Below are 13681 nucleotides of genomic sequence, written 5' to 3'. Positions count from 1 at the left end.
CGCTGCAGCCCCCCTGGTCCCTGTGGGCCGACTGACGCGCCAGGACCCAGGGCCATCACACCTCAGTACAGCAGGCCGGCAGCTGGAAACCGCAGAAACAATTCTCTCAAGTTCTGGAGGCCAGGGGTCTCAGGCCAAGTGGTCGCAGGGCTGAGATCCCTCCGAGGGCTCCAGGGGAGGGCCCTTCCCATCTCCTCCGGCCTCTGCTGGTGACGCCCGTGCTTGGCTTGTAGATGCATCGCTCCAACCTCTGCCTCCATTGTCACATGGACTTTTCCTGTGTCTTCACCCGGCCTTTTTATAAAGACGCTAGTCACCGGGTTTAGGGCCACCCTACTCCGGTGTAACCTCTTCTGACCTTGATCACATCCGCAAAGACGTATTTCCATATAAGGCCATCTTCACAGACTCCAGGGGCTAGGACTCCAACCTGTCTTTTTGTGGGGACACAATTCAACTCCCACGACGACTTGCGGGGTGTTGCCACCAGCAATCCCCTCTCCGGAAAGAGAGCAGAGGCTGCAGGGGGTGGACAGCGGCTCTGACCTGGGCCTCAGGAGAGGAAGGCAGACTGTCCTCTGGACCATGTCCACCTCTAATGATCCCAATTTGTTCACCTTGCATTCCGCTGGAGACCAGCCGGCAGCTCTGAGAGAGGAGGTGGCAAGCTTCATCCCATCCCTCTGCTTCTCACGGGGATGGGGCGGCCGTGCCCCACCGTGGCACTTCCACCTCCAAGAAGGAAATGCTCAAGGACACAGTCTGACCACAGGGACACATCCTCTTCCTGGATGACAGCTCTTTCCATGAAGACGTCTGTGAAGGTGAATAAGGATTCAGGAGAATAGAATGAGTAAGGCTGAGCCGGTCAACAGGCGGAGTATTGTGATGGAATGCCTAGTGGGCAGACCTGACTCCAGATCCCGTCCCACAACAAGTCGGTGACACTAGAAGTGCATGTGCATGTGCTCATATGTGCTAGAAGGTTTGAGCTGTGACGGTGAAATATGAGGTTAATGTTTGATATTTGTGCACACCCAGGGGAACGAGCCCCCTGTACAGACGTGCGCCCCTCATCTCGAATGTTGTGATCCTGTCGTCAGCCGGGACATTTCTGGAATTCCCCACTTAGACGCCGTCTTTAGAAAACCCAGCCTCGTTGTCGACCAGGTTAAAGCTTCTTTAGTTAATTATCTTCTTCTCTCCGCCATGCTCCCCACATAGTACCTGCCATAATCCATTCACTAATTTTACAGGCTTGTAAAATGGTTAAAATTTACACCTAATAATTGCCAAGGCTCTGAGCTGGCAGACAGGTGCCCCTCCCTCTCCTCTGCGGTCTCGCCTCCGAGCAGCTTCTGGCCGTTCCCAGAGAGCAAACTGTTTCACCAAGGAGCGGAGATGTCCCCTCCTGCTGTCATTCCCAAGGACTTTCACCTGGCACATCGTCAGGTCAATGTGTCCCCTCCCCAGGTGACGACGACAGCCACAACTCTGTGTGTGTGTGCATGAAGCCTGTAGAATTCAGCTTGGGCAAATGTGCTGGGATACACAAGATACACCATACCCAGATGCTGTCGAGGCTGCTTCCTCAAGATGCCCCTCCTTTCTCGTCCCAAACGAGACCCTCCCATCTGGGCAGTGTTCAGGGGAAGACCCCCAGAAAACCAAAAGGCCCAGGGGTCAGCACGGTCCTGCTGCTCCACAGTCAGGGGAATTTGTGCTCAAACTTCCAGCAGAACCCACGGCGTCGCCCTTCTGCCCTGCTGCAACCGGGACTCTAACCGTGGCCGTGTTTGCACTTTCTACAACTGTGCTTGATGCTAACAAAGTGCCAGGCTCAGCTGACACCCCAGAGTGTGAGAACATCGTATATAAAACGCAATGCTTCTCTCATCTCAGTTGGCCTCTGTAAGCTTGGACCAACGAGACAGATTTGATCCTATCAACACGATTGCAAACTGGAGCTTTACAGTTTCCATGAAACAGTCTGCGTACTCTTCCAACAGGAGCCAAAGCTCTTCCCTTTGATTAGGAGGGTGGCTTCTCAGTGGTGTCCACGTATCCGTGAACAGGTGCCGGTCATCGGCAGACAGTGAGAGAGGCCCAGGGTTATTTTAGGCTCTTGACAGATGATCCACACTTAGCCATGCCTGGCTCCCTCGATGGCAAGCCCTGTGCAAACCAACATCTTAACAGCGTTGGTTCGGTGCTTTAAAATTAGCAGATGCTTTTCTAGACACATGTTTCTTATACCTTCTATACAAATTCCTTCCACACTGAAAAAGAAGTGTTTTCAACTAAAAACAACTGAAAAAAAAGAAGTCACAGGAGCCCCCCCACACACGCCATCCCAGACTCGTTTATCACAGTTTGTTTAATGCAAGTGACATTAACACATCGAAACAGAAACTGTTTCTGTGTCATCAGAATCAAATATAGAAAGGAGACAAGATTCTCAGTTTGTGGAAATTTCTGAAATTGTTGGTAACCGTTTTCCTCATTAGTCACCACAGATGGTATGTGACAAACGAGGAGCCAGCCAGTGTCGAGGCTGCGTCACTCCGAGCAGACTGCCCCAGGTCACTTCACGCCAGTTTGATCATTTATTTCAAAGAGATGCCTCTATTTTTTGACTTTAGCTTTCAATATTTTCCACATTATCTATCATACTGAATTCTTTGTAAATGGCTTTTAAAATTCAAACAACTGGCAGATGTTAAATACACACACACACACACGAACACACACCTTTAACAATACTATATTTTAATTGACTACTCCATGAGTCTTGGTAAGATTTCAGACATCAAATTTCATGATTTCTTGTGGGAGCTATAATACATCACTATTCACATCAAATTTAAAACTTTTAGATTGTTAATCTGTGTCTCTAAAAGTGGTAATAAAAGTATATATTTCAGACAATTACCATTCCATTCAAGGGCTCTTATTTTATGAAATACTTGCTTGCCAAAGACTACAATTTACTTTTTACAGTTTCATTTAATGATCTGACATTTGAGACATTCCCTAATTAATTCCAACTCTTTCTAAACTGGCTGTGATAAATATAACCTGTACTGAGGAGATTATAATGTCACTTCTGGCAAACCTATGGCGCAGCCCGAGCTGAGGTGCACACACGAGGAAATTCGCACCCTCCATCTGATCAGCCTGGGTCGGTCTGTTATTCTGATCTGACTACAGACATTGTGTCCAAAAATACGTAAATTATAGAGAAAGTATGTAAAAAATAAAGTTCCAGAAATCTGCAGGCAGCCTCTTAATCTGAAGTGAAATTGGCTGTCTAGCTCTAATGAAACGTATTTAGCTGGCAAATCTGACTCATATTTATATTCTCCCAAGATGCTTGGTACTTACAGCTAAGTATTTGTCAATGCAGCTAAAAATGAAAAGAAAGTAGATTTAAAAGCAAATAAAAGAGGTGGAAAGATGACTTTCTTTCTACACCATGCTTCTATTTTCTAGTCCCTGAATCGGGATGGGACACACCGTGATCCTTATGGCCTCTCTAACACGTAACCCATTGAGATCACAAACGTCAGATTGGGAGGCTCAGCTGTGAGTGGTGAGGTCTTCCTGCTCCCAAACGAGGAGGAGTTTTTACCACCACACAGAAGGACGCTTGAAACCCCATTGTTCCTGTCACATACTGCAAGCAATAAACCCTCTAAGACTTAAGCTAACAAAGGAGTGACGTACACCAACTGACTTGCATTGAAACTGAAACCAATGGAAATGAGAAAGATGTACTTTCCTAACTGGCTGGTGATGGTGGGTTTTCCGGAGTTCCGAGTTAGTTTAGTTTAGATGAGGGGTCTGGTGTGGGGAGGAAGGGCCTGCATCAGCCCGGGAATGCACAATCCTCCTCGCGGGGGCTTGGGGTCAAGACTGGCCTCTTTTGGGTCTGACCTTTGCTTTCTCCCCCTTTATTCTATTTCTTCCATCAGCTTGAGTTTTTACCTTGGTTTCAGTAACAATCTGGAGACGTAAAGGACAGCGGGGGCACTCGGTGTCACACTTTGATGTCACAAGGTGTCAGGCAAGAGAGACACGGTGCACTCCGGTGAGAAGAGACAAAAACAGGGGAAATGAAGACTTCCGTTATTCATCAGGATGTTGAACTGCACCTTGGAGAATTCCCGGTCCTGCAACTCTGGATCGATGAAACAGCCACCTGTTCATACCAGGAGCTCGGGCCAAGCCCAGGTGAGGCCTGTCAGGCCCACAGGTGAGGGGCCTGCGTTTGCTCCAGCCGCTGGGTGACCGCCCAGGAACTCTGTGCAGATCTTGGCCGATGTGACATTTCCTTTCTGTGGCCACTTACTGGGGACCAGCGCAGCGTTCCATGGGTTATGGGATTATTTTAGGTAGAAGGCCTTAGAAATATTAACAATGGATTTCATTTTTCTCCATTAGCCCAGGAAACCACAAGTTACCATGTGTCGGATGTTTATTTGAGTAAAAGATGTGGAAATGTTCTGGCTTGTGAGTGTAGGAAAAAGAACCCCGAACTTTCGGAAGAGCTTAATTTTACCTTCTAAAATCGTGTTCTTGTGACTCCTTTGCTGTGTTATTTATAAGGTTACGAGAGTAGGTAGTAAATGTTGAACAGAGAAACTCCTCAGTCTCCAGTAAAACTAATTATTTTATTCCACCAAGGGGACAATGAAACTGCTCTGGCCTCCTCCCGCTCCAACTTATTTCAGCCTTGATTAACTTCAACATTATTAAAGTTTAAGACTGATTTACTCTACCGTGTGTGCGTGTGCATGCATGTGTGCGGGTGTGCGTGCGCGTGCGTGCGAGGGGTGGGGTGGAGGCGGGTCTCCTGCCCATGGTCCTGTTCCTTTTATGGAGGCGCCCTCCTGTGGCCACAGGAAATATTGCACCATAGAATACCATCTCAAAATTACTCCCACGAGGAGTGGCCAGCATTCATGTTGTCCTTTTTCTACGTGAAGACCCTGGATAAAGAAACATTCCCACTAAGCTACATGGATATATGGAGGTTTTACAGAGAATACTTGATTTGGGGTTTTAAAAGTGGGGGTGCTGAAGTCTTAAACCCCAGGACCCATACTCTAAGCAGGCCAAATCTCTGAGAGCAGGGTGGGCCCCAGCGGCAGTCGCGGGCTCTGCGTCCTGGGGTGGCCGAGCAAACACCACACACGGGGCTCACAACACAGCACTCATCCTCCACAGCTTGGAGTCCAGAAGTCAGATCCAGGTGCCGCAAGGCTGTGCTCCCTCCGGAGGCCCCAGGAGGGTGTCCTTCCTGCCTCTTCCAGCTCCTGGGGACCCCAGGCATCCCTGGGCTCGTGGCGGAGTCACCCAGTCTTCGCTCTGTCTGCACGTGGCCTCCTCCTGTACTTGTCTGGTCTCAAATCTCCCGCTCCTTCCTCTTAGGACGCCTGGCACTAGACGGTCTCATCTCGCCATCCTTGGCGGGATCACATCCGCAAAAACCTAAGTTCACACAAGGGCACATTCACAGTCCAGGTTAGAACATGGACACGCCTTCCCAGGGGCCCCATCCACCCCCACAGATGACAAGGGGATCTCAGGGAGCCCAGGGTGGCAGTGGACGGTCAGCTGTGGCAGACTGCGGGTAGGAGAATGAAACAGGACACCTCCTTCTCCCCGCATTCCTGGACTCGGCGAGGGTGACGGGTCAGCAGGAAGTCTTTATGGCTTGACCGGTCCCCTGCCCAGGGAGCTGCTGTTCGTCCCTCAGACTTCTCTGCTTCTAGGGCTCCCTCCTCTATGGAGCAGTCCCTCCTTAGCACTGCCTCTGTCAGGGCTCTGAGCAGCAAGACTGCCATGCAGACCCCGGACTCTCCCTTCTGGCTCCTCTCCTGTCACACGCATCTGTCCTGCCTGCTCGGTGCCGGCCCTGAGTGGACGAGCTGGCGGGAGGCCTGGAGCAGGTCACCATGCTGCAGCTGGTCAGGGAGGGGCACTCCCCACCCTCACAGGCTCGTGGATCTGGGTTGGCTCCTAACTGGGTGCTCCCAGAGGCACCGTCCAGGGAGAAGAGGGATGAGAAGAAAGGGATTCGGGGGCAGGACCCACATCCGAGGTCTATGGCCTCCTGGAGCCAGGGTGATGGGTCAGGTAGCAGGTGATCCTACAGGTGACAGGTGACCTATGAGGTGACAGGTGACCCTCCAAAGCTTCAGGAAGACAGAGAAGTGGCCAGTCCTGGAGCAGCAGCCATCTCCTGCCTGAGGGAATGGGCACCCGGGAGGCTGCCTTGCTGGTTCCCCACCTGGTTCCCGCTGCTCCCATTGTCCAGACTCAGGCCTGAGCTCAAGGACCTGCGATTGGTGTCTATTCACTGCGACTGTGTGACTTTGGGAGGGGGCTTTCCTGGGGTCAGCCTGCACTGCTCACTATGGACACGGTCCTTGGAACAGGTCGTCACAGGCCTGCTCCACTGTTGCTCACCCGGCCAGGCGAGGTGACAGGAAAGCAGCCCTTCCCCTCCCCTCAGACCGTCTGTGTCTGTGCTCAGCAGCAGGTCCAGACTCCGGTAGTTGCTGGAGGCTGCCACAATCTGGTCCACCCACCTGCCAGCCTCACCTTCTCCTACCTCACCCCAAATCCTCCACTTCCACAAGTTCACCCTCTTCCCACTTCCGCCCTGCAAGCCCACAGCTTGGCTCAGGCTGTTCTCCTCACCTGGACTGCCTGCCCACCTCCGCCCACCAAGACCCACCCACGAAGCTCCTCAACCTCCCACCAGCAGGTGTCCCTCCTCTGGATTCCTCCTGCACTGTCCGCGCCCATGACCAGGGGGCCTGATAGAAGCGGGGCTGGGGTGACTTTTCCTGTCTGTGGACAGCACATCTCGTTTCCTCTGCAGAGTGGAGCTGCAACTCATACAGCTGTGTCCTCGACCTGCCTGGCACACACTGGATACACAATTAGCATTCATTGGACGGATGGATGGATGGATGGATGGACGACAGATAAATGATGAAGGATGGAAGATGGGTGGATGATGGGTGGGTGGGTGGATGGGTGGACTGACCCACCATTGGTGGCCCCTCCTCCACTAGACCAATTAAGTGGGGATCTGAAAAGAGCCAGCAGCAGAAGCAGACCCAGGAAGACTGGAGGCCAGCCTGGGGTCCAGCTTTTGTTGGTCATCTGGAAATTAGGCCTGCAGTTCCTTGCGCCTGCAGTTACCTTGGGAAATGGGAATGTAGAAGGAACTATGTTGCCTTCTCATGTTACCTGTACAGCGCTGTTAGTTTTTCGGAAAGGATTTTAATGTCTCTGGGCCTCGAATAGCAAATTGACCTCACTCTCACAGCGTAAACATCCCACTTGCCTGTTGTCACTATTGGGATGCCCTGTGCCCTCCTGTGCGATGGGGGGTTCACAGGCTAGAGCTTCTGCTGAGTCTCTGTCTCTCATACACACACACTAGGCCCAGCCCAGCACCCCAGAATCACTCTATGAGTCCTGAAATAAGCCTTTGTTAAATATGTGTATTTCTTATCTGTCCCTTTAGACAGGTAAGATGTGAGATCTGGCGTGTCCTGGGATGTGACTTCAATGGATGGGACTCAAGAAAGATCTTAAAATCTTTGAGTTCATGTTGAGACTAAAAAGAGAAAGTAATTGATCACCTTGGGTATCCTTGGAGGAAGCCAGAGAACCAACTGATTTTTCTGAGAGGTGGTAAATAGGGAAAGACGCAGCATTTATCAGCCTTTTTCTGTACTTCAGGGACCCAGAGAGGACGCAGGAAAATTGGTCTTTATAGAATTCCAACTGAGAATGCAGAGGAATAATATGTTAACTACTTACAGACAAAATGATACAATGTCCCGGGTTTGCTCTAAAACACCAGGGGAGGGGAGGAGACCGACAACGCAGATCCGACAGGTGCTGACAATGGTTAGAGCTGGGGGAGGGGTCATCTCTACCACTGTCCACACCAACACACACTGGGTATGTTTAAGCCTTTTCACAATAAAAGGTAAGAACACACAGATTTAGGAGACATGACAACCGAGTGCAGTGTGTGGTGCCGACTGAAGCACGGTTTAAAAACATTATAGAAATCATTCTGAAGATGACCAAGAATTAGGTGGCGCTGGGGGATCATCACTAATTTCATGGGGTGTGATAACAGTACCGAGGTCATGCAGGAGAATGGCCCTTTATTTTGGGAGATGATGTACCTTAAGATGGTCTGCAAATTACACACACACACGCACACACAAAACTGCCAAATCTAGCTACTTGTCTGTATGAATTGTCCATACTACAAAGTCAGGAAAATAAAAGCCCAATAGAACTGAGACCCAGCACGGGCAGTCAGCAGAACTGGGTGCCCCTCGATCCCCACACGCCTGCTGTCCTGGTGACACTGACACAGGCCCTTACTCTCGGCATCCTGGGTGGGCCAGCAAAGCACAGGTCGCCCACCAGGCTGCTTCCTGCCCCTTTCTGCTGGGGAGGCCTCCATCACCCTGATGAGCTCCTCCTGGGCAGGGGGCTGGGGGCCAGGGGTGACACCACAATATTCTGGTTGCTTCCCATCGCTCAGGGGCCAGTCGGAGGCAGCCTGCTTCCTTCCAGGACTAGTCCCATGGACGGAATCCTAAGAGGGGAAGATGCTTCCTCCAACATGGGTGGGCTCTGAAACTAAAGATGCAAGAAGAATCTCCAAACGCCCTATGGAAGAGCTGCTGCTGTGGCTCTTTATGTCTGGAATCCCAGAGCCAGCAGCCACGGAGCAGCCAGCCTGCCTCGCGGCCCATACACATGAACGGGCATTTAGTTCTTCTGGTCGGTTGGGAAATTTCCCTGACCAGAGTGATCTAATAGGCTTCCAGAGGCCTCTGGAGGCTTTCTCACGTCAGGGGGCTCAGGCCTTCCATCTGGGAGGGCTCAGCCCCGGGTTCGGCCCAGACGGCGCCTGGCAGGTAGGAGGTGCTTGCTACGTGAGATCCGTACAGCCGCGGCCTCAGGCCTTCGGTGTTTAGCCGTGACCATGGACAGGGGATGAGGGGCCCAGCTGAAACAGAATGGCCCTTGCCCGGAGATTTGAGGATGGGCAAAACCACAGCCTAGGTGCCGAGGCAGCTCTATCTCCCCAGCCCGTCCTGAGAACGCAGAGGTGTGTTCACCCAGCTTTGTGCAAAGTACCAGAGGTCTGTGGCTGGGAATGACAGCGTGAGCAGGGGGCAGGAGCAGAAACCTCGCATCCATCGGATGGTCCCCTCGTCCCTCTGTGCACTCTGGGACTGCACCTGACGTCCTGGAGCCTGTGTTCTCCTTTGTAAAAGGACACTGACGGCCAGGCTCAGGAGATGGCCAGATCACAAGAGCGTCATGAAGCACCGCCCTTGGCGTCCCCAGACCTTGAGCTGCCTAAGGAATGTGGCATCGCAGGGCCGCCTGCGCTCTGGGTGCTTCTAGACGCCACCAGCTCCTCCAGGGGGCAGACCCTGCCTTCCCTGCCTGCACAGTGGCCGGAGCCTGCCCTGCGGGGCTGCTGACCAGGGCTTAACAGGCGAGAATAAGGAAACGGGCAGGCGTCCGAGATGAGAGGCCCCGCCTGTGCCAGCCTCAGTGACAGGCAGCGTTTCAGAGGCCTGCTTGGTGGACTCAGGGTCTCACTCCTGCCCTGGGTCCCTGCCCTCTCCAGGCTGGGTCTCCCTTGTGTAGAAAGACCTTCCAGAACTCGGCCCGTCGTTCAGGAATAAAGCCAGGATTTCTGCAAGCCAGGCCCCATCCCTCCAGACCCTGCTCATCAACCCACCTTCTCGGGAACAGGAAGATGCATCGTCCTGCTGCATCCGGGGCCAGCCCGTGTCACTGTGTAATGGCTAGTCGGTCAGAGAAACAATAATTTTTATGCCATAAAAACTGAATTCCGTTTGTTCACAAGAACGAACGCTGTTGATCAAGCAAAAAACTATAAAACCCCCAGAGACAAAAGCCAAGAATGAAGCCTGATGCCTCAGCCGCTGGCAGGCTGTGATGAGTCACGTCCATTGTCCAGGGCAGGGGTCGCGCTGCTTACCCGGAACCCCCGGCCTGGCGCAGCAGGCGAGGCAGCTGCGGGGCGTAGGGAGAGGGCGGGTTCTGGGGCCTCAGGAGGGGATGCCGCCACACAAGCAGAAATTCAGCGCAGCTGTCTTTGGTAAAGCAAATCCCACCCCTGATGTGTCCACTGTCCACACTGACAGTTAGAGGGCCGGAACCACCGGGAACCCTCCTGCTGCCTCCGAGCTGCAGTAGGAGCCACCCCGCACCTGGGCTGGGCCGGAACTCATCTGTGGGGTTACTGCGTGACCTCTTCTGGGAGGAAGCTGGGAATTCTGATAAAACGCTTGAGCGATTTTCTGACCAACACTAATGGTGCTGAGATGTGTCTGAGAAGCTGTCAGGTCAGAGCCAGCGGCCTGGCCCAGCAGTGATGAGCAGACCATCCCTTTGCCCAGACAGGGCTCTGCCAGGAACTGGTCTTGAGTTGGGCTGGCAGGGCCTCGCCCCTGTGTGCAATAACTGTGGTCAGTGTGATAAAGCTTCGAGACGTGACCATAAGGAGAAGACGGACACCTGCCTTAACAGCATGGTCACCCCTAGAGTTGTCCTGGAGCCAGTGCCACACTAGGGCATCTTCAATGTGCACATACCCTAGAGGCAGGCTCCTGGTCACTCCCCACCCACACCCCACGCCACTCAGACTCAGCGAGAACCATGTTGACTGAAACGTGTTGATGGGGCAAAGTGGGTGGCGATGGGCAAATGGGGAGCACCAGGTGCCCTGGGCGCAGGCAGGTGTGGACGTAATTCCCAGGTGACCTTCTGTGGGTGGCCAGTGAGAGTTGGAGGAGACAGGGCGGAGGCCGGTCCTAACCACGGAGGCCCAGGGAGGGGCCCGTGCCCGGCATCCTCCACCAACACAAAGCCGCCCTGCTAGGGGCCTGGGACCCGCTTTCTCTCCACCCTGCCTTGCCCTGCCAGCTCCAGGGTGGGCAGGGAAAAGTCAGCGGGGAAAATCAGGTGCCCAGGATCCGTGGCCAGCTTTGAAGACCAAGACAGCCTCATTCTGGCCCCTGAAAGGCGGCCAGGGTGGCCCGAGGGGTTGTGCGCAGGCAGCAGGCACCAGGCACAGTCTCTCCCCCAAGCCAGCTGGCCCCGGGCAGGAGTGAGGAAAGTTCTCGGCTGGAGCCTCGGTCAGGCTTGGCAGGAACAGGCCAAGTCAGGCCCCTGAGGGCAACTTGCTCGGTGCCTGAGACCCTCTTTGGGCTGCAGGGGACCCCAAATTCAATCCTGCCCTCAGCTCTGACTCCCAGGCAGCAGGATGGCCCAACAGCCACCAAAGGGGCAGGAACAGAAACACACAGCACACACCTCCCCAGACAGAAACAGGACGTGTCCCCAAACAGATACCGCTGCAGCTTCCAACTCACGACACAGGTCAGAAGCAGCTCAGTGCCAGCAACCAGGCGCCCAGACGGACGAATGGATGACCGAGTGGAACATGGTCCATTCATACAAGGGACACGACTCAGCCTTAAAAAAGGAAGGGGCTCCTGACACATGCCACAGCGTGGATGAACCTACAGGACATCATGCTGAGTGAAATAAGCCAGTCACAAAGTGACAAATACTGCAGGCTTCCACTTATTTGAGGTCCCAAGAATCGTCAGTCATAGACAGAACGGAGAATGGTGGGGGCCGGGGGAGGCGCATGGGGAGTTAGTGTTTAATGAGGACAGAAGTTCGGTTTGGGAAGATGAAGAGTTCTGGAGACGGATGGTGGTAACGAGTGCACAACAGCATTATTGGGCTTAACAACACTGAAGTGTACATTGAAAAGCAGTTACAAATTTCACATTATGTGTATTTTACCAGGATAAAAAAATTTCAAAGCAGCTCGTGCATGGCAAAGTTTTGGAATAGGTGGTGATGGGTCCTTCCTCCACAGGCTGGGAGCCAATCACCCATTCCTTTCCTCAAAACATATGTATTTAGCAGGCTCTGCACAAAGCACTGGGCTGGATGTCGACCGTCCTGTGGAACAGTATGGGGGTGGGGGTGGGGGCACACCAGGCACCGTGCTCCCTGCAGTAGAGGCCCAATGGCTGCAGGCAGGCTCTGGCTCCATCCCCGCTGACCCGGTGGAGGGAGACCACTTCTAGCCCAACAGGCGAGCGAAAGGAGACACAAGACGCGAGTGCCAGCCTGGGCACTTGCATTTCCAGCGATGCTCCTGGCCTTAACCAACAAGGAGTGACTCCCGGGAGTTGCTGGGAAGAGCCTGAAGGGAACCCGGCTCCCTACAGTGGGAGGCAAAGCTCTCTCGCCCGGCCCTGTGGGGTGGGAGAGGCAGCCTGAACCTCTAGGCCGGACACGGGCCCTTCTGCTCCTGGCCTGGGCGGACTCGCCTGCCCAGTCTCCAAAGGGCAGGGACCTTCCAGGAGTCAGCTGGGGTGAGAACATGGCCAGGGCGCCTGGCCGCCTCGCCTGGGCAACCTGCAATCCCAGCAGACTGCCTGTCAGGTCCCCTCTGCAGAGGCCCAGCTAGGGTAGGCCCTGGGGAAACACGGGTCCACAGGGGCTTCTCAACGAGGAGGCAGGGCTGCCAGCGCACCCAATGAAGAGGCCCTCAGGCCGAGGGAGGGCGGTGAGAGGTCAGCCTGGAGCAGGTGCGATGGGGCAAGGGAGGGGCAGACCCCCCCAGAAGGCAGCCAGACCCCTCCTTAGTTCATGGTGAGAAGAAACCACGGAATTCTCCAGGAACCCAATCTTGTCTCAGCTCCACAAGTGAGGGGACGGGCTGTCCACCCACAGGGCCCACCCCTCACAGGCGACCCCCAGCCCCAACCACAGCAGGGCCCCACCCTGCCTCCTCCCTGGGCAAAGGGCCCTCTGTGACTTCTTTCCCTCAGGGAGGGCCCCTCCACCCACCTACGGGCATTTTCTCTCGGCCCACTGGCTCTTGGCCTTGCCTGCCTCGGCCTGGAAACCCTATGACCATCCCACAGCTGCTCACACCCGGCCCTTCCCAGCAGTGGCTGCCTCCTTGGGCTGACCGGGTCCTGAGCTCCTGCCAGTCTCCCCCTGGCAGCGTGTGGCCGTGTCTCGGTCAGCTCAGCTGGGGCTGCCCTCTGTTCTTCCATCCACAGAGATGGCGGGACATGTTGATTTCATTTCACCTTCAGTGATTGACAGGGTGACGGGGTCAGGAGGGGGCTCGCACCTGGTAGGCACTGCCCAGGCCGTGTTCCCTCACCCAGCCGTTAATGCCTTTGCTCAGTGCTATGGGCGCCATGACGGCAAAGTGCTCCCCATGGAGGATCGAGGTGGCACTAAAGGTCAAGGGGAAGGGGCAGTGGGCGTGGCTGCCACAGCCCCAGGACTTCCTCTGGGCCTGGCCACTGAGGGAGGCACCAGCCTGCCCAAGTGGCGCCTCGGGACTTCTGCTTTGTGGCTTGCAGTAACCAGCCCAGGTGGCTTCTTGTCCACTCCAGGTCCACAGGCCACGCCGTCACATTGTGCCCCTCAGGCTCACAGGATGACACCTGTGCTGACTCGACCTGAGCACCAGCAGGGGCCACCCCAAGTGGGCCATGCTCCCAGAGACCAGTGGTCAACTGTGGGCCGGACAACCCACAAGAGG

At 54.3% G+C, this 13681-nt stretch overlaps 1 protein-coding gene across 2 annotated transcripts in view; it reads right to left on the bottom strand.

Moving 5' to 3' along the window:
* Positions 1–2750: 2750 nt before the first annotated feature.
* The window catches only part of DNAJB6 (DnaJ heat shock protein family (Hsp40) member B6), an 89959-nt gene continuing 79028 nt past the window's right edge, over positions 2751–13681 (bottom strand). For both annotated transcript variants that reach the window (XM_044765650.2, XM_070516885.1), the window contains exon 10: positions 2751–5493. In XM_044765650.2, coding sequence (XP_044621585.2) covers positions 5408–5493 — 86 coding nt within the window. In that variant the 3' untranslated portion in view covers positions 2751–5407. The remainder of the gene's footprint in view (positions 5494–13681) is intronic.

This window comes from Equus asinus, chromosome 1, assembly GCF_041296235.1.
Source record: "Equus asinus isolate D_3611 breed Donkey chromosome 1, EquAss-T2T_v2, whole genome shotgun sequence".
In the NCBI taxonomy this organism is placed as follows: domain Eukaryota; kingdom Metazoa; phylum Chordata; class Mammalia; order Perissodactyla; family Equidae; genus Equus; species Equus asinus.
Note: the sequence above shows the minus strand (reverse complement) of the source record. Positions and strands in the feature narration are given on the sequence as shown.